The 26,791-nt window shown below is 32.4% G+C and overlaps 2 protein-coding genes across 3 annotated transcripts; both read right to left on the reverse strand.

Moving 5' to 3' along the window:
• Window positions 1-1,265: 1,265 nt before the first annotated feature.
• On the reverse strand, window positions 1,266-17,680 carry LOC114931182 (uncharacterized). 2 transcript variants are annotated; one of them, XM_029303154.2, is made up of 3 exons: window positions 17,488-17,680; window positions 15,488-15,738; window positions 1,266-1,346 (listed from the first exon to the last, which is right to left on the reverse strand). In XM_029303154.2, the coding sequence occupies exons 1-3, from the start codon at window positions 17,658-17,660 to the stop codon at window positions 1,318-1,320; spliced, it is 453 nt and encodes a 150-aa protein (XP_029158987.2). In that variant the 5' UTR covers window positions 17,661-17,680; the 3' UTR covers window positions 1,266-1,317. The 2 variants fall into 2 exon arrangements, with proteins under 2 accessions (XP_029158987.2, XP_085343036.1); XM_085486910.1 differs by lacking the exon at window positions 1,266-1,346 and having other exon boundaries at window positions 15,179-15,738.
• A 2,619-nt stretch (window positions 17,681-20,299) lies between these two features.
• On the reverse strand, window positions 20,300-22,582 carry LOC146721376 (uncharacterized). The gene is given in 7 exon segments (XM_085486909.1): window positions 20,300-20,461; window positions 20,814-21,048; window positions 21,051-21,145; window positions 21,425-21,631; window positions 21,710-22,104; window positions 22,352-22,407; window positions 22,561-22,582. Coding segments are annotated over 7 exon segments (1,164 nt in total). The 3' UTR covers window positions 20,300-20,307.
• Window positions 22,583-26,791: the final 4,209 nt, after the last annotated feature.

Consider the following 26,791-nt stretch of genomic DNA (forward strand, 5'->3'; position numbering starts at 1 on the left):
TTATCACAACTCCTCGTTTTGGAGCAACCCTCTTTCTGTTACATGTCCCGCAGCAAGACACAAATATTTCACAAGCCACCTTCGTTATCCTGTACTTTTCTTTAATGTAACACTGCATCTTATCCCTTCCGCCATGGCCTGTTTGAATGTGAGCTTCTAACAATTTATCGTAGTAATCCTCCATCGCTATTACGTAAATAACTGGCTCATTCGAAGTTTTCCGTTTTAAAATTACATACGATTCCGTTCCAATTTTTGCTAGCTCATACTTCTTCGCGTAATGGTAATGAGATACTGTCTTTTTAGTACTTGGAACCTGAATTTCCTGCAGAACTTTCATAACGTTGATCATCTGATCTCGCCTCCACACTGTTCGATTACTGCCTGGTCGATTTGAATAGAATTGATCTAATTTTTCGTTAGACTCATCGCGGTTTACTGGCATATAACTTGCCATGGCTGTTATTGATTGCCAACTAACGAAAAAAATTGAATATACAACGAGCTCTGTGATGATTTACTTAAGACCCACTGGGATATTTACAAACAATAAATTGACAACATATCGAGCTCCAAAACAAGCATTTCTCTAATCGCCTACAGCGCGCCAGGCCGTTTGGCGAAAAGCCGACTTCTCGTCTAACAGGCTGAATTTTCCAGGCCATTAGACTATATCGTCCTCGATTAGCCTAACAGGCGGCATTTAGCTAAACGCCTAGGTTTTTAGCTAATTGGCTAATTTCGCTATCGGGCTACGACATATATATATACAGGGTTGGGAAAGTTACTTTATAAAAATAATTAGTTACAGTTACAGTTTTTTTCATTAAAAAGTAACTAGTTACAGTTAAAAGTTACCAATCCTGAAAAGTAACGCGTTACAGTTACAGTTACTTAAAAAGTAACGAGTCGTTACTTTGTAGTTACTTTCTTGCGATGAAAATAAAATATCAGATCTATACTTAATAAAAGAAATTTAAAGGTAAAAGAATGAAATCATATACATATAAATATATTCTCTAAATACATTTTTATTATATATAGTTATTTATTATAATTATACATTATTACTTATTATAAGAATTAAAATTATAAAAGTCTTTAACGTTTCGAGAGCATTATAGAGTTTCTATTTATATTGTATATACACATAGTATATAATGAAGCTATAATGATCTCTTTCTTCTCACAAATTAATTTTTTCATCATTCCGAGAATATTTACTTCTTATGTGAAAATCTTATATTTTGCTGATATCGAAATGCCGCAAGTCGATTTATAAAGCATCAAAACGAGATCACAAGAAAACTGAAATCGTTATCGTGGTCCCAGATTTTTAGGCTGACCTAGGACAACAGATATGAGAGATATATCTAGCTACAGACGTTACCCAATTCGCATCGGAATATGCCAGATATATTCCTGCAATATTCCAAATAAAATGTTTAGATGTTCCACGAATGTTCCAACAAATATTCTTGGAATCTCTAATTGGCACAACGCAAAACATTCCTGGAATGTTTTTTATGGAATGTGTTGGGAATATTTATATGGAATGTGTTGGGAATATTTATTGTATCGTTCTAGGGATAAAAATAATTTCATAAAAATATTATTTTTAGAAATTGTTAATTTTATTCTGTTGTATCTCAACACGTAAAAATATGAAATATTTATATCTTAAGTAAACGTAAAATATGAACGTTTTGTCTTAATATATTATAGTAACATATACGTATGTATATAAATTATAATAAACAAACTGAAATATTTAATAAACTTAAATAAACTTAAAATAGTGAAAAAATTAAAATGTGAAATATTTAATAAACTTAGATAAACTTAAAAAACTTGAAAATTTTTTTACTGAAATTAAGATAAAATTATTTGTTTCCTTTAGCTTGTGCTCGTTGTCTTCGTGTTTCAGCCTTAATTAACCAATAGCCAAATTTAATTTCAATATCTTTTTCTGTTGAATTCCATTCATCAGCACTAGTTGCTGCGTCTAGAATAGAATTAATATATTTATCATTGTAACGAAAATAATTAGTAGATTAATAATTTTTATTCAATCTTATTTACCAAGGAGTGCTCGATAAATATTAGTAAGAGTCTTCTTAAATGATTTTTTGGAATTTGGCTTCGTATTTTCCAATCTTCCAACCCACACCAACTGTGTTGCACATTCGTTTGTGACTATAGTGGCCATCATTCTGGAACACATTTCAGACAAACTTGTGCCTCCTTGTCCTTTCAGAATGTTTACCTATTATAAACAAAAAATTATAAATTATGTGTTATGAGAATACACATAATTATGTACAAATCTAATTATATATACATACAAATATATATAAATACAAAAAATACACCAATTTCTTTAAAACTTTTAATAAATAATGAAGTACTTCAGATTAAAAATTGCGATCAACTTAACTAGAGCTTTAAAATGTTTCTCTTCTTGTAGCATTTTGTTTACGTTTAACAGAGTTTCGACTGACGTTGCTGGTATGTTTAATGTTTTGAGAATAGAATCTCTACTAGAAGGAACTATTTTATCATTGCCTGATTTTAATGTATTTAAAGCGGATTTTATTTCTCTTTGATTATTTTCAATCCGTATCATCCATCTTACGAGATAAGTTTTAAACTGATCTGAAATAAAGAAATAATTATCTTAAAAATATTAAAGTTTAGAAGAAACATTATAGAAAAGCGTTTAAAATATTAATAATATGTACTTGAGATTTTTTTGTACTATATATTTAGAAACATTGTACTTCTTAAAAATAATGCAGAATGTAGTAAAACTATTACAATATACTTACAATCAGTAAGATGCTCGATTTTTCTTTTCTTCTGTCGAATATAAGTTGATGTAGACGCTCTAGGTTCTTCTTCTTCATTATTAGTATTATTTATATTATTATTTGTATGATTAAAATCGCCTAATTCATCGTCCATTACAGAATCTTGCAATTCCTATTACAACAAGAATATATACAGATAGAGTTCTTTATGTACAGAAAATAAAACCTTAAAGACAATTTCTTACATCTGATATAATTGACGTAACATTTCTGTCATTCTCACATTGTTGAGAAGTTATTGCTATTTTGTCTAGAGGTTCCTGAGAACATAACGGTGTACAATTTTCAAGGTCTGTTTCAGTAGATGTCAATTCTGACTCTACTATAAATTTGTTTAATTTTGATATACACTTTTCCATCGTACCTATTACAATGAAAAATAAAAGTAATATTGAAAGAAATAATGTAGCGTGCTATATTTATGCTGTAAAATAAAAATTTTTTGAAACCAGTGTGTTATACCTTTTTTATATAAAACATTAACTAAATAACTTTTCCATGACGATGTATCAGGTTCCTCTAGTTCGTTTATTGCAGCCTTCAATTGTGCTTTTTTATATTTATTGGGAAACCAACAAAACATTTGATTTTCATTTTCATATAACCAACTTTTTGGTACAATATCCATAGGTACAGTTGTTCCTTTCTTTTCTAGAGGAAACTCTACTATTGACCACATTTTACTGTGATATAAATTAAATATTTAATTAAAACAAAAAAATTGAAGTTATAAATGAATACCTTTATTATAATAAGATATATAAAAATCAACATATTTAATTAAGTACAATTCGCCGGACAATTCACAGTATTAAAATAATAATAGTTCTACATAGATTTAGAAACTTAAAAAAAAGAAATTAAAGTTAAATGATTTGATATACATCTAAAGAAAATAAAAAAATTGTTAGAAATTGTGCATAGGAAAAACTGCAAAAGCATTTCTGTCTTTGTATTGAACAAGAATTGCCTTGTATAAAATATCAGTGAGGTGCCATTTGTCTGGTCGCTCACACAAGTTTTTAACTATATAAATATGAAAATTTGATGATTTAGTTGGAGTTGAATACAAATCTTTAGACTCTTGAAAACGTTTTCCTATTAAAAATATACTAGATGATGTCTGAACAATATTAATGATTTTGATAACATCGCTTTTAGACGTAATAACCATGTTATCTCCTTCTTTTAACGACAATACAGTACCATGCCATCGAATCATTTTATATTGTATACCAATTAAAGAAAGACAAGGACCAGAATGAACAGATCTAAGAATGGGACCATCTTTTGTAATAAATTGATTACAATTATTTGAATCTGTCTCAATTTTTTCTAAAGTGCGGTTTACTAATTGCTGCAATGGTTTGTTTTTTCCACGAATTGCTCGTTTAAGAGAAGCTAATTTATTTTCAAAAGGAAAAGCAGAAAATTTATGCAGTGGACCATGACGTCTAACATCATCAACAAGATGCAACAAATTATGTACATTGTATACGAGAAATGATTTGCCATAAAGATCTTTTGAAATACTATTTATGACGAACTGTCGTAGCATATATTCTGCTTGATCAAGGTCTTCTTCTGAATTATTATCTCGTGATAATATAAATATACTTGCATGTAAAAGAAGAAAGTGTTTATACATTTTCTTAGGAAGCCATGGAGTGAGTAGAGTCGGACCTAAATACAGAAGGAATTGTCTGTATTCTGTGGCTTTCCACATATTAAGTTCATGTAGACCTCTTGGCTTTCGATTAAATTCTATTGGCCATGAAGATGCTGCTTTTTCAAGTTGTTTATTAAGGATACAAATATTTTGAGCAGACATACGAGCTGTTAATTTACCGCCAGTCCATATGTGCAAAAGCTTGCGCATCACTCCAAGAAATACCAAATGCATTGGATCTAACGGAAACATTGTAATCATATTAATACCAATATCTATTAACGGACTTATTTCTTTATGATGTTTTTTCTGTTTTCTTTCAGCAAAACTTTCATCAGTTCTTAAATTAGATGAATGATCCGGAAATATAACACGTCTCTTTTTCCATTGGCCTTTTTGAACACACTTTTCACATCCATAATAGCCGCCATAACCTTTAATACCTTTCATAAAAGCTCTAGCTGGTGCATCACAAATAAAACTTCTAACAAATACTCTATACTTTGTATCATTAATAATAATACCATTTTCCATAAGATCTTTTAACTCTGGAACAAAATCTTTCAAAAACAATTTTAAATCTGGTTTTTCTTTCCCGCAATATACAGCACATACAATCGGTGTAAAATTAAATTCTTCAATAAGACATAATATTGGCCACAACTGTATACGACTACTTTTAAATAAGGGAAGTCCATCAACATTGAATTTTAGCCAAATTATTGATGATGATGCAAATCTCATTTTTAATTGTTTTTCTAGCATATCCTTTAAGTTAAAATTATAATATTGACCATCCCCCATAGTTTCAATAGATATATTATTTGATTTTCCAAAAATACTTCTCGGATCTGTAGGTAAATTTGGATGGACTTTATTAAGAATTTTTAAAAGTTGTTGAAAACTAATTCTGCTAATATTGTTTTCCACTGCCCACATTTTGAGATTATTTTGCAAGTAAACATTAATATTTTCATTGCATTTGTAATCAGTTACTCTTTCTTCGATAAGCTTATCACTAGTCTGAAAATTTTCATCACGAGATAAAAAATTTGTGAGACTAAACTTATCAATTAATTCATTGCTACTATAATTAACAGAACTATTAAAAATTTCATTACATATTTGTTCATTCTGCTCATTATCACTCCTTGATACAGAAAAGCTATCTATGTTAACTGATATGTCATTTTGTGTAATTCGTTTCTTAACATTATTGTTATTGCATGCTTGAGAATGTTTATATAAGATGTTAAAATTTATATTTTTTTGATCTTCATCTGTAGAAAAAATATCAATTTTTTGCTTTTTAGATACTTGATTTTCTGTTTCAATGTGGCATACTGTTTTGTCTGCTGCATCACGTAAAATGCGATAAAATTGTCTCTTGCTCTTTGCAGCAGATAATTGGTCCATTGTACTTTGTACATTGTTGTCAGGCAAAAAGGTATCAAACCTTGTATAAAATAAAATGTTTTAAATATAAAAGTGAATTCTGTTTTAACAGCTAAACACACACACGGGACACATACATATATATACACATACATCTCATATAATATATAATTATTTTTTACCTGAGGTTTGTGTTTGGAATATTTTTATTTTGATCCATATTTTTCTTTTTAGTTGATTTTCTTTAAAGCAAAATTTTATTCTCTGAAAATAAAAAAATTAGATATATATAAATTATTCCTAAAATATAATTATATATATATATATATACTTATAGATAAGTATTGTAGATAAATAGCTGAGCTAACTTTTTATATAATCTTATTTTTGTATATAGGTTGTGCATGTTCTACATAAAAAAAAGAATATATGGAAAATAATTTTACATAAATATAATATACTTACCGTAATAAAAATATTTTAGCAACGCAGTTTTGTAGCAAACAAATATACATATTTATTTATTTAATATAACTGTTTATAAGTTGTCTCCGTGACAACGGGCGGGCAATGCTATACAACGATAGGATAGATTAGGTTTTATTTGGCGATTGCAGCGCTCGCGAGCATCGTTGACTCAGCGGCGTTAACTTATATATGTTCTCCGAACGAATAAATACTTTCGTTTTTTTTTATTTTTATTATTCACCGAAAATTAAATACGATATCAACACACACATTTTTTTAAACATTGCATTAGCATTTATAAATTGAATTATAAAAAAGCTTTCATAATACCCAGGCAACACTTACATTCAAGAGATGTCGAAAGAACATTCCGAGAATGTGCCTGGGACATCTCGTAATATTTCTCGACACGTGTGGTCATACCATTATAATTAACATTCTATGGATAATCCCGTTAACATAATAATAGAAAATATAAGTATGCTGCCTTCTAAGCCGGGCAATAGAGCCAAGGAAACGAAACGAAAAATTAATTAAACGGAACTGTATCTCAATTTGAGATCCCAAAGTTCCACATATAAATTAATTTCGAAACTTACATATGGAGAAATAAGCGAGAAAAATATAGGTCCGAAAAGTCGCTGAAGCGGGAATCGAACCCGCGTCTTTCACTTTCCGGGCGACTGCTCTTACCAACTAAGCTATTCAGACCCTTTCGATCCCATATTTTTCATTTGCCTTTTAAGTAGATGTTAGTAAATACCGCCGTGATTAGCCCAGGCGTGAATAAACTCAGAAATAAATATTTTTATCGGCTCTCAATATAAAGAATATAAGTATGCTGCCTTCTAAGCCGGGCAATAGAGCCAAGGAAACGAAACGAAAAATTAATTAAACGGAACTGTATCTCAATTTGAGATCCCAAAGTTCCACATATAAATTAATTTCGAAACTTACATATGGAGAAATAAGCGAGAAAAATATAGGTCCGAAAAGTCGCTGAAGCGGGAATCGAACCCGCGTCTTTCACTTTCCGGGCGACTGCTCTTACCAACTAAGCTATTCAGACCCTTTCGATCCCATATTTTTCATTTGCCTTTTAAGTAGATGTTAGTAAATACCGCCGTGATTAGCCCAGGCGTGAATAAACTCAGAAATAAATATTTTTATCGGCTCTCAATATAAAGAATATAAGTATGCTGCCTTCTAAGCCGGGCAATAGAGCCAAGGAAACGAAACGAAAAATTAATTAAACGGAACTGTATCTCAATTTGAAATCCCAAAGTTCCACATATAAATTAATTTCAAAACTTACATATGGAGAAATAAGCGAGAAAAATATAGGTCCGAAAAGTCGCTGAAGCGGGAAAGTTTGAAGTTGAAGAAGGAAGTTTCGAAATTAATTTATATGTGGAACTTTGGGATCTCAAATTGAGATACAGTTCCGTTTAATTAATTTTTCGTTTCGTTTCCTTGGCTCTATTGCCCGGCTTAGAAGGCAGCATACTTATATTCTTTATATTGAGAGCCGATAAAAATATTTATTTCTGAATAATAATAGAACGTCTCTTAAAAAATATACATGGAATATTCAGTGAACATGTCATTTAGTGAACAAAATTATTCACAAATATAGCAAGTCACAAATATATTCCATTGATGTTACAAGTATAGCCCTATATGAATGTTCCTTAAGCTTATCATAGTTAACGTTCTATGAATAATCCCGTTAACATAATAATAGAACGTCTCTTAAAGAATGTACATGGAATATTCAGGGAACAGATTTGTGGATATACATTTCGAAAAAATGGATATACATTTCGAAAAAATATCTATGAGATATTCCATGAATGTTCATTTTGTACATTCTCATTGTCATATTTATAGCATCTTTGTAGAATGTTTTGGGACTCTCCCATGCCAATTGGGTATAATATTGTTACGTCCCTGATCTTTCATCCCCTGAATATCATCCCTTGTGTCGTGGAGCTTCATCGTTAAGGGGGGTTGTTTATTGACAACCGCCCGGTGGTTGTTTTCAGGCTCCATGATAGTTTTGGTCTAGCTGTCATCTCGTACGGACGTGACTTGACCAGAGAGCAATCTTCTTTCTTTCGCGTGTACATTAGTCATTGTATTTCATCATTGTATAAAGGATCATTTCTTCATAAGAGAGTGTATTTATTTCGCGAGCCGCGAGTGAGTGAGAGTGTGTGCGAGAGACGTCTTTTGCGAGAAAGAACGTCCGGAGGACGTAACATTTTGGGGGCTCGTCCGGGATCGGATCGAAGGAATATCTCACCGCAGCGGAACGGAAACGTCGAGAATGATACATTCCCCGAGAATTACCCGTTCACAAGCTCCGTCTCGAACGACTGGCAGCGAGGAATCAGGAGAGCAAACGGGCTCGTTACCGGAAGTCGCAGGAGAACCGGCGGTAACAGAATCTACAGCTCGGGTTCTCCTTCTTGAAATGCGAGAGATGCGACAGGAACAGACTCGTCGAGAGGACGAAATTGCGGCGATGCTGCGTCGTCACGACGAGGAACTTCTAGCCTTGAAGGAGATTCATTCCCGGCCACAAAATCTACAGCTAAGTCCTTCTAATAATAGAACGTGTGGAAATTCGGGTACGCATTTTTTAAATGAGAGGGAGAACGATTTTCGCGCGATATTAGGGTACAAATTAAAACCTGATACTTATGACGGGACAGTATCACTTCGTGAATTTTTCTCGCAGTTTAACTTAATTGCTCAAGCGAATAGTTGGGATGATACAACAAAGACTGTTGCACTCGCTTCGAATTTGAGGGGAAAAGCGCGTTCAGTATTAGAGACGGTAGAAGACGTGTCCAATTTAGAATTCAACGAATTAAAATCAAAACTTGAATTGCGTTTTGGAGAAGGACTCTTATCACAAAATTATTACGTTCAATTTACAAATCGGAAACAAAAGTTTGGGGAAGATTTGGCAACATTAGGTTCAGAACTTGAAAGATTGGTTCGCCTTGCGTATCCCGAGTGCCCACACGAAATCCGAGATAAAATCGCCTGCGCGCAATTCATTTCAGCGATATATGATAATTTTGTCAAACGAACTTTACAATTAGAAAATATAACCTCATTGAGTTTGGCAATTAAAAGGGCAAAAGCCATAAAAATAATTCAAGGGGAGGGTTACGAAAGAAAGAGAGGAAATTTTAATTTTAATAAAAATTTTTCGAGTATTGAAAAAAAGAACGCGCAGGGTAATAAATTAGAAGGCGAACGGGATGAAAGAGATAAGAAAGAAAAGAACGGAAAAGGAAATTGGCCAGGCAGCAAATTTAGCGCCGGCCAAAGAGAATGTTGGACGTGTGGGAAAATCGGACATTTCCGGTACGAATGTCCTATTGAGAAGGGAAACTTGGTTTAGCCGAGCTTACCGGGGAGAGTTTGGCTTCCGTGAAAAATTCCTCGGAAGTTATATTAAATGTAAATAGAATTAAGGATAATGATTATTTCATTTTTAAAGGAAAAATAGATGATAAAGTATGTTCTTTCAAGGTTGACACGGGCTCCGATGTTTCCATAATAAATAGCAAATTCGTTGAAAAAGAGAAAAGGAAGATTTCTAAGAATTTTGTTAATTTAAGATATCCCACCGGAGAAAAAGTTTGTGTAGAATTTTGGGCAGAAGTTAAAGTCGAATTAGGGAAATATTCGTTAAAAATTCCAATGTTTATTGCAGACATAAATGATGAATGTCTTTTGGGAATAGATTTTCTAAAAATGGTAAATTTGGAAAAAATCTTTGATTCGGCTTTTGGAATTCCGACGTTTGAAAAAGAAATAGCTAGAATTGAAGATTCTTTTAAAAAAGTTCCAATCCCCTTGAAAGAACTCTATGAAATGAATTCTCAACATTTAACTGAAATAGAAAAGGAAAGTTTTGTCGATTTTCTTAATGAATTTGATGATTTATTTTCTGAGAACATTATTGCGGGAAATTGTACTGTTGTAGAACATAATGTAAATGTGCGAGATTCTCCTCCCATAAAACAGGTTCCTCGTAGGATTCCGATTCAAATGAGGGAAGAAGTCGATAAGATTTTGGAAGATATGAGTTCACGTGGAGTAATTGAGGAGTCACATAGTCCATGGGTTTCTCCTGCTGTCATGGTTAAAAAGAAGGACGGTTCTATAAGGTTCTGTGTTGATTATAGAAAATTAAACGAGGTGACTATTAAGGATTCTTATCCCCTTCCCCGAATTGATGACATTCTTGATCAGCTAACAGGTAATTCTTGGTTTTCCACTCTTGATCTTAAAAGTGGGTATTGGCAAATTAAGATCCGTCCCGAAGACAAAGAGAAAACGGCTTTTTCAATAGGAAAAGGACTTTGGCAATTTACAATTATGCCCTTTGGGTTGTGTAACGCCCCTGCAACATTTGAACGCCTTATGGAAAAGGTCTTACAAAATTTATTATCAAAAATTTGCCTTGTTTATTTGGATGATGTGATAATTTTTGGGAAAAGTTTTACTGAAATGATAAACAATCTTAGAACAGTATTTTTACGATTAAGAGAAGCAAATTTAAAAATAAATCCGAAGAAATGTGTGTTATTTAGTAAAACTGTAAAATATTTGGGTCATGTGGTTTCCGCGGAGGGCGTTGTTACAGATCCCGATAAGATTTCCGTTGTTAAAGATTGGCCAATACCTCACACAAAAAAACAATTACGAAGTTTTCTGGGATTTTGTTCTTATTATCGTAAATTTGTTAAAGGATTCTCTTCCTTAGCTAAACCCCTTTACATGTTGACAGAAGGTCAAATTAAATACATATGGGGAGATGAATGTCAAAAAGCTTTTGAAAAGTTAAAGTTTTTATTATGTTCTTCTCCAATTCTTTTTTTTCCAAGGGAAAAGGGAGAATTTTTATTAGATACCGACGCATCGAATATAGGAATCGGTGCAGTGTTGTCTCAGAAACAAGATGGAGAAGAGAAAGTAATTGCTTATTTTAGTTGTGTGCTTAATAAAGCCGAACGGAACTATTGCGTTACTCGCCGGGAACTTTTAGCGATAGTAGATTCTATAAAATTTTTTCGTCATTATCTTTTGGGACAAAAGTTTTTAATCCGTACGGATCATGTTTCGTTACGATGGCTTTTATCTTTCAGAGATTTGGAAGGTCAATTAGCTCGATGGATGGAGAGATTACAGCAATACGAGTTTGAGATTATCTATCGTAAAGGGATTTCTCACAATAATGCTGACGGATTGTCTAGAAGACTTTGTGAATCAAACAATTGTCAATATTGTGCAAAAGTGGAAAAGAAAAATTCAGAGGAGAGGGAACAAACAGTTTCTCGTATTGTGTTGGAAGGCGAAAATTTGGAAAATTGGCGTGAAATGCAACGACAAGATCCTGACATTTCATTTATTCTTCGTGCCAAGGAAACAAAAATTCGTCCCCCACGCTCAGAAATAGTCGGAAAGGACATTTCAACTCTAATATATTGGTCGTATTGGGATTCTTTGATTGTGAAAAATGGGATCCTCTATAAAAAATGGGAAGCTCCAAATTTAAAATCAAATTTTCTCCAACTCGTGGTTCCTCGAGTACGAATAAAGGAAATATTAGAGGAGACGCATGATTCTCCAACAGGAGGACATTTCGGAGCCAATAAGACTCTAGGAAAAATTCGAAAACGATTCTTCTGGGCAACCTGCAAACAAGATGTTGAGGAATGGTGCAAAACCTGTAAAATCTGTGTTTCAAAAAAAGGTCCTTCAGGAAAAGGGAAATCTCCTCTACAAATTTTTAACGTTGGAGCTCCATTAGAGAGAATACAGATGGACATACTTGGTCCTCTTCCTTTGACAAGATCCGGAAACAAATATTTGCTTGTTATCGTAGATTGCTTCACTAAATGGGTGGAGGCTTTTCCTATTAAAAATATCAGAGCTAAAATGGTCGCTGAAGTCTTTGTTAATCAATTTATCTCAAGGCATGGAATTCCAAGTGAAGTTCACACTGATCAAGGGAAGAATTTTGAATCACAACTTTTTTCAGAATTAATGAAATTACTCGGGATAAGAAAAACCAGAACTACCGCCTTGCATCCTCAATCTAACGGACAAGTAGAACGCCAACATCAGACTATTTCAAATTTCCTAGCGAAATACGTATCGGAAGATCAAAAAGACTGGGATCGATGGATTCCCATGTTTCTTTTAGCTTACAGATCTTCGAAGCATGAAACCACTGGCGTGACTCCGGCAGAGCTATATTTTGGTAGGGAACTAAGGTTACCAGTGGATCTTTTACGAGGAAATCCTGAATCTTCTGAAGGAAGACTTCCAAGAAAAAATTTTACTAGAAATCTAAAAGAGAAATTAAAAGAAATTCATTCTTCGGTTAGAGAGCGAATGAATCTGAAATCTTCTCAGATGAAGATTCGTTATGATCGTAGTGCCAGAGGAATTCTTTTCGAAGTAGGACAGAAGGTTTGGTTTTATAATCCTCGTAGGGTTAAAGGGAAAGCTCCGAAATTACAAGGAAGTTGGGAAGGTCCATTCCGGATAGTAAAAAAACTTAGTGACGTGGTGTTTTGCATAGAAAGATCGTCTAGACATAAGAGGAAAATTGTACATTCAGATAGATTAGCTCCTTTTCTCAAGAGAAGTTTAGAAAAATAATTAAGTAGATTGGAGCCCGAAAATGTCGATTTTCATTTAAAAATTCGGGGGGATGTTTTAATTTTAAAAAAATAGAATAAGTTACTGCGCATTTTATTTTTCGTTACAGAGTCTTCAATTTGGAAAGAAATTTGTTTTTGACCTGAGAAGAGTTTCCTGAATGGCGGAAAAATTGATCTCCCAGCTTAGTCTTCGAGGGACAAAATCTTCATCCGTCTTTATTCTACTCTAAGAAGACTGTCTTGCCCGCGGTTTTTGATCCGTGGTTTTCCCGCGGGACTTTGGGCAAATGCCGAGACAGGGACTTGGGGAGTCCATGAGGGACGATGGGTCCACGGAAGATACCCCCCCCTTGTCTGAACCGGAGGACGAAGGGAGACTGGGACTTATCTTCAAGGAATTTTGAAAGTCGATTGGGACCAAATTGACGGAGTCGCTCGGTAACCTGCGGCAGCAGCCCAGGGTAGGGCAGGAAGACTCGTCGGTGCCCTGGAATCGACAATTGATACAGTTGTACTGAGGACTTGGATTGGCGAATATAGTCCAACGGATGCGCGACGGGATCCAGAATGGCGGATTGTTTGGTAACCTGTGGCAGGAGCCCAGGGTAGAACAAGAAAATTCGTCGGAGTCCTGAGGTCGGCATCGGAATGCAGAGTTATTGTACAGCGTTGGATAGCCCTCTGTTTTTGATTGTCGGGACGACAATCTTGAAGAAGGGGGGCAGTGTTACGTCCCTGATCTTTCATCCCCTGAATATCATCCCTTGTGTCGTGGAGCTTCATCGTTAAGGGGGGTTGTTTATTGACAACCGCCCGGTGGTTGTTTTCAGGCTCCATGACAGTTTTGGTCTAGCTGTCATCTCGTACGGACGTGACTTGACCAGAGAGCAATCTTCTTTCTTTCGCGTGTACATTAGTCATTGTATTTCATCATTGTATAAAGGATCATTTCTTCATAAGAGAGTGTATTTATTTCGCGAGCCGCGAGTGAGTGAGAGTGTGTGCGAGAGACGTCTTTTGCGAGAAAGAACGTCCGGAGGACGTAACAATATCGATATTGAGAAATCGGAAAATCGTAACCCCGGCGAAATATTTAAGTAACTACACTAGAAAACAGCTCTTTCTTTGTTTAGTATCCTTCTTTTATATTGTCTCGTCAAAGTAAACAGAAACGCACAATATTTTACGTTGCTTTGGATTATTGAAATTACCTACAAAATCTCATAATAAATTTAAATCCCCCTCCCCTTAATTATATCCTCTTAATTATATCCCATCCATCCTATCCATCTCCCTTAATTATATCCTCTTTTAAATAACTTCCTTTTCTCTCATGCTTTATAATTTTATACGCTTACGTCATTTAATATCAGATAGCCTTAGTAAAAAGAATTGCAGATTTTCTAAATAAACTAAAATAAAATTATAATGTATTCTTTCTAATTCATAAAAATTACAGCTTTCTTTACAAATTCCACTCATATAAAAGCAATACAATTTCATACGTGCTTTTTTTAGCATTTTATATGAAAATTATTTACTCATTTCAAACTTTAAATTCTTACGATCATTTTTTAATATATACAGGGTGTCCCAAAGCACCCTTAACAACGCTCGTGAGGTGATAGAGGAGATCAAGATGAACAAAAAAGTCTTATACCATTTTGCGATATTTGCAATTATAAGCGAAATATTTAATGTTAATTTCAGACAAATAAGAGCCCGCTAAGGGCTCTTATTTAACTTTAAATAACTTAATTCGTTATAACGGGTACACTGGGCCGTGTTATAGTTTGAGCGGCTCGAGCGCTTTCCTTAGCGGGCTCTTATTTGCCTGACTTTAACATTAAATATTTCGCTTATAATTGCAAATATAGCAAAATGGTATAAGACTTTTTTGTTCATCTCGATCTCCTCTATCACCTCACGAGTGTTGTTAAGGGTGCTTTGGGACACCCTGTATAAATTCATATCTTGACACTTTTTTTTATTATAATTCTTGTTAATATAAATTGATACAAAATCTGTTTTTTGTTCCTGAACTGCTGCACTAGTTCAGAGGTTATCTTTTTTGCTCGACATTGGAAAGAAAAGGACAACCTCTGAACTAGTGCAGCAGTTCAGGAACAAAAAACAAAAAACAGACCCAATATGTTATAATTTATTAACGATTTAATATTTAAAATTTTAATAAAAATTTTTATTAATTTTTAAGAGGATTTGATACTCAATTGTGTCATCGTTGAGATGTGCTCTTTGAGGCGTTAATACTAAACCACCAACGCTAAACATTCGTTCCACAGATGCACTGCTCGGAAGTGCCGTATTATATTTAATAAAAAGTTTTTTAATTGTAATGTAATCTTTTAATATATTAACATTGCAATTACTTGATTTCAAGAATCGGTACAGTTCTTCTTGTGTAGACTCGACTTCTTTTGTTTGCTGGTCAAAAGCAAAAAAGTCATCGTTGTTGAGATTTTCATCGTTTAGAGAACTCTCGGTGGAACGAATTCCTAATAGGTCTTCTAAATAAGTTTTAGCGAGTTTTTTTTCTTCTCCATGTATCCAATTTAATTTAAATTTGGGATGCAAACAACTTGCAATAATAAGTTCTTTTTTTTCAAACAATGAGGAAAATCTAAAATTATACAGTCAGAAGTCAGAATCAATGAATATTATTTTCTAAAAATAATAAATAACATATAAGAGTTTTAACAAGGCTCTGTAATATAAATATAAATTTAACGTATAAGACGGGCAACAAGAGCCAAATCGCGGATGACAATGCGTTATCCTAACGAAACTAAATAATTTTTCGTTAGAATTAAATACCGGTGCACAAGGCACCAAATTTTTACTTGGACACGGCCAAGATTTTAAATATGAAATAATCTCATATTTTGAGATTTAATTTCAATACCCCTTTAACCCCCCTACGAAAAATAAATAAATGAATGCAAGAGAAAAATATAGATCCGAAAATCGCTGAATCGGGAATCGAACCCGAGACCTTTCGCTTGCCGGGCGACTGCTCTTCCAGCTGAGCTATTCAGATCCTTTCGATTCCATACTTTTCTCTGTTATATATATTAATGTTGGTAAACAAACGCATTTTTTAAGCCAGCGTGTATCAAATATAAGAGTTTTAACAAGGCTCTGTAATATAAATATAAATTTAACGTATAAGACGGGCAACAAGAGCCAAATCGCGGATGACAATGCGTTATCCTAACGAAACTAAATAATTTTTCGTTAGAATTAAATACCGGTGCACAAGGCACCAAATTTTTACTTGGACACGGCCAAGATTTTAAATATGAAATAATCTCATATTTTGAGATTTAATTTCAATACCCCTTTAACCCCCCTACGGAAAATAAATAAATGAATGCAAGAGAAAAATATAGATCCGAAAATCGCTGAATCGGGAATCGAACCCGAGACCTTTCGCTTGCCGGGCGACTGCTCTTCCAGCTGAGCTATTCAGATCCTTTCGATTCCATACTTTTCTCTGTTATATATATTAATGTTGGTAAACAAACGCATTTTTTAAGCCAGCGTGTATCAAATATGAGTTTTAACAAGGCTCTGTAATATAAATATAAATTTAACGTATAAGACGGGCAACAAGAGCCAAATCGCGGATGACAATGCGTTATCCTAACGAAACTAAATAATTTTTCGTTAGAATTAAATACCGGTGCACAAGGCACCAAATTTTTACTTGGACACGGCCAAGATTTTAAATATGAAATAATCTCATATTTTGAGATTTAATTTCAATACCCCTTTTAACCCCCCTACGGAAAATTTGGTGCCTTGTGCACCGGTATTTAATTCTAACGAAAAATTATTTAGTTTCGTTAGGATAACGCATTGTCATCCGCGATTTGGCTCTTGTTGCCCGTCTTATACGTTAAATTTATATTTATATTACAGAGCCTTGTTAAAACTCTTATATTTGATACACGCTGGCTTAAAAAATGCGTTTGTTTACCAACATTAATATATATAACAGAGAAAAGTATGGAATCGAAAGGATCTGAATAGCTCAGCTGGAAGAGCAGTCGCCCGGCAAGCGAAAGGTCTCGGGTTCGATTCCCGATTCAGCGATTTTCGGATCTATATTTTTCTCTTGCATTCATTTATTTATTTTCCGTAGGGGGGTTAAAGGGGTATTGAAATTAAATCTCAAAATATGAGATTATTTCATATTTAAAATCTTGGCCGTGTCCAAGTAAAAATTTGGTGCCTTGTGCACCGGTATTTAATTCTAACGAAAAATTATTTAGTTTCGTTAGGATAACGCATTGTCATCCGCGATTTGGCTCTTGTTGCCCGTCTTATACGTTAAATAAATAACATGTTCATTAAAATAACAAATTACCTTTTATTTAAACCTTGTTGAAGAGCTGCGATTAATGATTGGCAATGCGTAATTTCATTTTTATTAAGTTTCTCTAATTTTTCTTTTAATGTTTTTAAGATCGGTAATAAGTATCCCATATACATCCCTTTCTCGCTTTGCAATATATCTAAAGATTGTGCTAAAGGTTTCATTACCTAAACGAAATAAAACGAGAAAAAGATACACGTTATTATATAGTTATTAAATACATATTACAATCTTTATACAGGGTGACCCATTTTAACTTAGGCAGCCAAATAACTCGAAAAATAAGCACACTACAAAAAAATGTTTAGAATCAAAATTTCGTCATTTTGAGGGGGACGTACAATGACGTTAACATCAGCCCCTTCACCTCTCCCCCTGGGCGGTGAGGGGGGGCAAGTTTGAAATCTTAAATGGGAACTCCTATTTTTTATTGCATATTCGGAATCTTTGGCTAAAAACACATACAATTTGTCTGAAACATTTTTCTCGATTCATGATAGATGGCGCTGTAATCGACAAAATTCAATTTCTTCGATTTCTCTTACTGAGAACCCATGCTTACGATTCTGCAATACATTAACAATAAAAATACCACGTTTTCATTGTTAATACTCGAAATTAGTCTTAAAACAAACTTCTCATTATTTTTTATTACTTATTAATTACTTCTCAAGAAACTGCTTTTAGCGTAACCCAGGAACAACAACGTGGACGTAGCAGTTTTCTATTCCCTTCGGGGTGCTTGATTAACGTGAGTCCCCTCGCCTCTCACAATTCGGGGTGCTTGAACGTGTGGTAACCCAGCCAGTGAAGGCAAGGTCGAGTGGTAACCCAACCAGTTAAGGCAAGGTCAAGTAGTGACCCAGCCAGTAAAGGCAAGGTCGAGTGGTGACACAACCAGTTAAGGCAAGGTCAAGTAGTGACCCAGCCAGTGAAGGCAAGGTCGAGTGGTGACCCAACCAGTTAAGGCAAGGTCATGTAGTGACCCAGTCAGTGAAGATAAGGTCGTGTGGTGACCCAACCAGTTAAGGCAAGGTCGAGTGGTGACCCAACCAGTTAAGGCAAGATTGCATTGTTATCAGCTCTCTCCGCATGAAGGAGATGCTCAAAGTGTGCACCATTATTTTCTAAGAATAACAGTAATCGACAGCAAAAGTTACGTTGTACATTTTCTAGCATTAAAGGAGTTATAGCTTCACAAGCTCTTCTTATTCTTTCCATCATATTCAATCTTGTCGTTGGAGCTTCACTATACACTGCATCTTTAACGTATCCCCATAAAAAGAAATCAAGGGGGTTCAAATCCGGTAATCTCGGAGGCCACAGAACTGGTCCACCCCGCCCTATCCACCGATTTGGGAACCTTTGATTCAAAAACATCCGTACAAGACGAGCATAATGAGCAGGAGCACCATCTTGTTGATACCATAAATTTAGTCTAACTGCAAGGGGAACATTCTCTAGGTATGCTGGCAAATCATTTTCGAGGAAGTCTAAATACATTGAACTATTAATTAGACGTTCAAAAAAATGAGGTCCAATAACTTGGCCATTGCAAATGCCTACCCATACATACAAACTCCAACGATGTTGATTAAGCACCTCACGATACCAATGTGGATTTTCTGGTGACCAATAGTGGCAATTATGCCTATTGAGACTACCATTGCTGATGAATGTTGCTTCATCACTGAAACAAATATTACTAAAAAAATCTGGATTCTGATCTAACATCTCAAGAGCCCATCTACAAAATTGTACTCTGAGTACGTAGTCGGCCTCACTTAATTCCTGTACTAGAGTAATATGATACGGATGGTAATTGACTGATCGTAACAATCTATGTGCCGTAGTTTGAGGGATTCCCAGTTCTCGTTCTATTTGACGGGTACTAATATGGGGATTTTGATGAACCACAGCCAAAACTGCGAGCAATCTAGGGTCATTATTATTATGAAGTCTATTCCTTCGCCTTTCGCGATGAAGTGGATTATTACGAGATCTTCTTTCAATGTTTATAATTTGTTGATCAGTAGGATGGCGGCAATTTGGGAATCGCTCCGCATAAGTACGGGCAGTAAGTCTGTAATTTCTACCACATTCACCAAAGGTTATAAGAATATCGACTACTTCTGTAGGAGTATAATTTGCCATTTTACCAGAATTTTATCAGAGTACAAATGTTAAAAAAATACATAAACACTTGTGACTTTGGCACTAAATGGAGTGCGCACTGAGTGTGCACTCGCCGCAGGTAATTGGGCGTTTCTTGTGCGGTACTTTGGACCATTCAAGTTGCCTAAAGGGCAAGTTACGCTAAAAGCAATTTCTTGAGAAGTAATTAATGAGAAATATAAAATATGAGAAGTTTGTTTTAAGACTAATTTCGAGTATTAACAATGAAAACGTGGTATTTTTATTGTTAATGTATTGCAGAATCGTAAGCATGGGTTCTCAGGAAGAGAAATCGAAGAAATTGAATTTTGTCGATTACAGCGCCATCTATCATGAATCGAGAAAAATGTTTCAGACAAATTGTATGTGTTTTTAGCCAAAGATTCCGAATATGCAATAAAAAATAGGGGTTCCCATTTAAGATTTCAAACTTGCCCCCCCTCACCGCCCAGGGGGAGAGGTGAGGGGGCTGATGTTAACGTCATTGTACGTCCCCCTCGAAATGACGAAATTTTGATTCTAAACATTTTTTTGTAGTGTGCTTATTTTTCGAGTTATTTGGCTGCCTAAGTTAAAATGGGTCACCCTGTATATACATATTTATATATTTATGTTTCATATTAACAACTTATAAATTTATCTAAATACCTGACAATATTCTTCTATGAATTTCATTTCATGTTCAGTCAATCGTTGCAAATTACAATGATCAAGGCATTGATTGATTTGGTCGGGATCATTTTTTAAAAATGTTGCTAGTTGCATTACAGAATCAAAAGTAGAGTTCCATCTACCAAAATAAAAAAAGATGAAAGTATATTAGAAACTTATAATTTGAAAAAATATTTATATATACTCATATGCAGAATTAAATGAAAACATGATTAAAATTAAAAAACAGTAAATATGCAATTTATTTAGTTATAAAATTGAAGACAATTGTAATGTTTTTTACTATTGTGTCGAGAGAATATCTATGGAAAAATAATATTAATATACATATAAGCCACTGCGTGACTTGTACATAAACATTGCGAATATTATTTTTAGACACTGATAAAAATCATTAGGTACATCTATTATCATTCTAAGATCAAATAAGTTTCATATTTACAATCTAACGCAATAATAAATTTTTTTACCTGGTAATAACAGGAGTTTTTAAATAGACACCTAAAATTTCTTTTATTTTGTCAGATATTTGTGTAGATTTATTTTGTTTACTCCATAATTTGGTTAATTTAGCAAATGTCAATCTGTATAGTTTTTTATATGAAACATCATTGTCTAGAGCTTTCTCGGAATCTTTTACAGCGACAAGATTTAAACTGTGACTCACACATCTATGATGTGATGGAAGAATAAGCGAATCTTCTGCATATCTTCTATATCATCTTTAATTAAAAGATCACTTAAATCGTGAAATTCTATAGCAGTAGATGTTTCATCTTTGTCCTCGTCTTTTACAAAATTCCTAAAAAATATTAAAAAATTTTACTCTCATGAATTATATTAAAATATTTTATATGTCAATTATGTTTTGTTAATTATATTTTTTATTTTTATTATACTTTAATTATATATATGCTATTATACCTTAATTTTAATTGTTTTAGTTAATTTTTTGTATTATATGTAATAAGATAAAAGGAGTACGTAAGCGAGATGAAGAATGCCACATTCGTTTGAATATCCAAAATTAAAATATAAAATGTAAAAAATATACACAATATACTTTGAAACAAACTCTTACCGAAAAGCTTTAACAAAGTTGGATCCACTATCGGTAGTTACATAACACACTTTATTTTGGACATGATACTCGAGAAAGACTGAGTTAATTGCTCGAGCTAAAACATCGTATGTATGTCTGCCTTTCATCCTACGGCAAGCCAATGCAGCTGATTCTCTCTCGAAAGTTACGGGATTCACCCAATGAATAGTTATGCCTAAATAACTCCTATAAATTTAGATTTTAATTTATAAAATTTGAAAAAATTACAATAAAAAAATATAAATATAAAGTAATATTACTAGCCTTTTTGTTTTGCTCCACAAATCTGCGGTAGTTGCAACTACTTCTACTTCTGTCAATTTTTTTTCAAGAGCAGCCTTCATTTTATGATATGTTTCACAAATTTTGTTTCTTAATGTTTTTCTGCACATTATACGGATATGTGAAGGAAGTCCAATTCTAAGTAAATTGATGAATGTTGGACTATCTACAGTAGAAAGAGGTTGAATATCTTCAATAATAAAACGCAGTATCGCTTTATCTACTGCTTTTTGAGTAGCTATTGAGCTCCCAGAGCCCCATCTCTCCAATCTTTGACATTTATTTGGAACATTATTCGGAGGATCTTCACTTGAATGTTTATTTGATAATTTCAGTTTTGCCTTATCTATGTTTTGCAACAAGTGTGGATGTTTTGCCTATTAATTTTGTTTTGTCTATTTATTTCATACACACACCAGAAAGAGTAAGAAACGGAAAAAGAAGATAGAAATAATTATAATAAAAATATATCAATAGTCTTCATAATTTAAATATGTACATAAATAATTTCACAATAAAAAGAAAAATAATAACACATAGTAAAATTTTTTTGAAAAGTAAAAAGAATTTTTACCAAAAGTCTTATGAGAAAAATTAAAAATTAGTTTTTAGAAACCACAGTACGCACAGTGTGGAAGACGTGTATAGAGTGTGTATATCAAAATACTCACCAATCCTCTCTAAAATTGGCAGATAAGTAATATATTAGTGATTTTCGTGTTTTATAAAACAGGATATTAATTGTATACGCGAATAATTTATTACGATTACTTTAATTATTTTTCTGTATTATATTTAATAATTCGTAATGGTTAAAACGATAACGTGCTTACCTGATAATATAATACTGATCATTCTAAGCTACAGTGATCACTCTTGAAGATATCATTAATTTGAGATGCGTCTGCAAGAAATTACAGCATGCAGCCAAATGTGACGATACGTTTCTGGAGAAAAAGTTTCTTCAAAGGTATTTCTTTTTGTTTGTAGAATTATTTTATTTCATTAGCCTTTAGTTTTACTTTTCCAGTTTAGTTTTTTTATAGCATAATAAAACATATAAAATATAAATAATAAGATGCTGGAAATATATATATATATATATATATATATATATATATATATATAACACGTTTGCTTATTAAAAATAATTTTAAAAACAATTATTTTAATTCTGATTAAATTATAGTATAATAAGGACTCAAAACTATAAATTCGAGAACATTCCGATTTTTTATTCTATATGTATTTCTTAATGCGTTTGCATCATTTTAAATGTGAATTTAGTAAATTAAAATAAGAGTTTTAACAAGGCTCTGTAATATAAATATAAATTTAATGTATAAGACGGGCAACAAGAGCCAAATCGCGGATGACAATGCGTTATCCTAACGAAACTAAATAATTTTTCGTTAGAATTAAATACCGGTGCACAAGGCACCAAATTTTTACTTGGACACGGCCAAGATTTTAAATATGAAATAATCTCATATTTTGAGATTTAATTTCAATACCCCTTTTTAACCCCCCCACGGAAAATAAATAAATGAATGCAAGAGAAAAATATAGATCCGAAAATCGCTGAATCGGGAATCGAACCCGAGACCTTTCGCTTGCCGGGCGACTGCTCTTCCAGCTGAGCTATTCAGATCCTTTCGAATCTATACTTTTCTCTGTTATATATATTAATGTTGGTAAACAAACGCATTTTTTAAGCCAGCGTGTATCAATATAAGAGTTTTAACAAGGCTCTGTAATATAAATATAAATTTAACGTATAAGACGGGCAACAAGAGCCAAATCGTGGATGACAATGCGTTATCCTAACGAAACTAAATCATTTTTCGTTAGAATTAAATACCGGTGCACAAGGCACCAAATTTTTACTTGGACACGGCCAAGATTTTAAATATGAAATAATCTCATATTTTGAGATTTAATTTCAATACCCCTTTTTAACCCCCCCCAGTTACATATACCAATAGTGATCAATTTACAGATAGTTGTACCGGCGTGATAATCGGATGGCATCGATATAAAGATAGACACGTTACATATTTGTCCGCAAGCGATGTAATAAATATGGATATATGTGTATTGCCGTTGAACCACTGTTGTAATTGTCATGCTATAAAACAAGAAACTAATTATTATATAATTCTTACCCAAAATAATAAAATGTGTTGCGTGGAGGAAGGTATGAATATCATCAAACGAGTCTTCTTATAATTATTATATAAAATAATATTTTATTATGATTTTTTGTTTAATATAGTTATTTTATTTATTTTATTGGTCGAGATAAAGGTGTATATTGTGTTTTTATTTTATTTATCTTATTTAATTTATTTAATTATTTAATTTTATTTATATAATTTATTTTTATATTTATTTTGTTTTTATTTTATTTTATTTATCTTAATTGATATATTTCTTATTTATATATTATATGATATATTTGATATATTTCTTATTTTATTTATTTATTTGGTTTAAATTCGTAATTATAATCTTTTTTTTGTATTTACATTTTTTATTTTAGATCATATAACTTTAACAACGCCGCAATGGATCAATAATAGCGAAATTGGTCGCTATTTTTCTAAATTCGAAGGCACGCATTACGTGGCAAATAAAATGCTAAAAAGACTTTATCCGTATGATGCCGCTGTAATTGCTCGAAATATTAGAGAATAGATTAGAGAAAGAAATTTCAAAAAAGAATATGTGAAAATTAGTAGTATAAATTAATAGTTTAAGTAGTCATAAATTAATAAATCACATTATACAATATTTAGAATGTACAAATGTTTTGAAAAACTTATATATATAATTATTATATTAATTATATTAGACAACACACACACACATACGCTATTTAAAATGAAAAAAGATAACAAGGGAAGCCGGAAATACTGATTTTAATGAACTATTTGTATATTATTATCTGAATCAAAATTAGTCATATATTTTTTTCATTTTATTAATGATTTCTGTTGTGAGAATAGAATACTCTCTTAAAAAATCGGTTTTAATTTTTTACTAAATACTGTTAAAATAAAAAAATATGAAAAAATGTTTCAAAAGTTGTATAATTTACTTTAAAATAGTGCAACTAGATTTTTTTTAGAAAACATTGTAGTTTTCAATTAACTTTTTAATTAATTCTTTCTTAATTTTCAAAAAATTATGAAAGTTTTGAGATTTGTTTTACTATAAAAGTTAAAGCCAAATATTTAATGCCAAATTCAACAATATATGATATAGCCATTACAAAAGTCCTTTCTTTAGAAATAAGCTAAAAATTTCTATATAAAAAACGCATCACATATATCAATTGAAATATTACAATTTACGTCTTTTTATATTTAATAGTAAAATTTATTATAATTTATATACATATAATATATTATATTATATTGTATTATAATTTATTATATTATATTTATATTATATTTATGTTATATTATATTTATATTATAATTTATTATATTAGATTTATATTTATATATTTAATATATAATTTATACATATATATATATATATATATATAATTAATAATTTATCTATTTATATATACAATAAAATTTACACACTACAATTTTGATTGCATTTATATGAATTGAACTTTTCATGTAATAATAAAAATATGCCATATCACACCCTTATCTGTATAGTTTGGAAATCAAGGTAGAAAGTATAATATTAGATTTGAAATCTAGATCACATTCAGCATTTTATTTTTTTTTTATCACACTTATGCATACATATTGTTCATAGTATCACGAATATTTCAAAAAATGCAAGATGTTTCAACAATTTTTACAAACAATTCTTGGATTGTTTTATCAACCAACTGTTGTTGTTTTGGTTATTATATTCCAGCACAAATTCTTCTGAATTTTCTGTCTTAAAAACTGTAAAAGTTGGTAATTAATCATAGGGTTTTTATTAATTTTGACACTAATTAATGCATTGTTAACTTAAATTAGATTTATTTAGGCAGAAAGAATTTTCAATATTTTATCCAATTATCTCATCATCTTATTTTTTTATTTGTAATCAGAGCTCTGTTCGAAGTTAATATCTGCTCGTTTAGTCATTTTCTTCAGATGTGATAAAGCTAAGACAATAATTAATTACATATTTGAAAAGAAAAAATCTAAGATGTTTGAGATTAATCCAAAGGAATTATAATTTTAATTATAATTAGTGTACTAAACCATAAAGTATATGCTAGAGAACTATATGTATACTAGCTTTTCGGACCGCGCTTCGTGTGGTCCTCAAAGCCAGCCTTTCTATTCGGACCGCGCTTTGCGCGGTGCTCATATAGTCTATATTAAATCCGTTTTAACACAAAAAATTAATTCTTTTTTTGTATTACCGCAAACTACTTCCACATTTGTTGTTCGACTTTCACGAAATTTATACCAAAATAAATGTTTAAATTTTTTTGTGGATGACTACTATGTTATCTATTTCTTTCTCCCAGATATTTTATTTTCTTTTTTTAAGACACGCTTTCTCTCTCTCTCACTCTAAAACACACGCGCTCCCTCTCTCTCTCTTTAAGACACATGCTCTCTCTCTCCTTATCTCTCTCCCTCCCTCTTTCTTTAAGACACACGCTCTCTCTCTCTCTCTCTCTCTCTCTCTCTCTGTGTATGTGTGTGGGGTTTTTTAAGTTTACGCTTTCACCTACGCATCCACCCACACAATCGCATATTTATGAACGGATTTTTTAAAAAATTGGTACCAAAATGTTGCAAATTTTTGGCGACGATGTGGTTTTTTCAAGTGTTACACCTCCACCCACACGCATGCGCATTTATGGACCAATTTTCACGAAATTAGTACCAAAATGTTGCAAATTTTTCTGAGAAAGCTGCTGTGTGGTTTTTTTAAGTTTTATCCCACCCACGCATGCATCCACGCATTCACACATTTATTCACATACTTTTTTGAAATTTGTAGTTAAATTTTGTTGGAGATGGCTACTATGATTTTAACAAATTTTTATCATCCTATTCATCCACCCACGCACCCATGCACCCATTTGCA

This window comes from Nylanderia fulva, unplaced genomic scaffold, assembly GCF_048542155.1.
Source record: "Nylanderia fulva isolate GAGA-0341 unplaced genomic scaffold, ASM4854215v1 Scaffold491, whole genome shotgun sequence".
Classification (NCBI taxonomy): domain Eukaryota; kingdom Metazoa; phylum Arthropoda; class Insecta; order Hymenoptera; family Formicidae; genus Nylanderia; species Nylanderia fulva.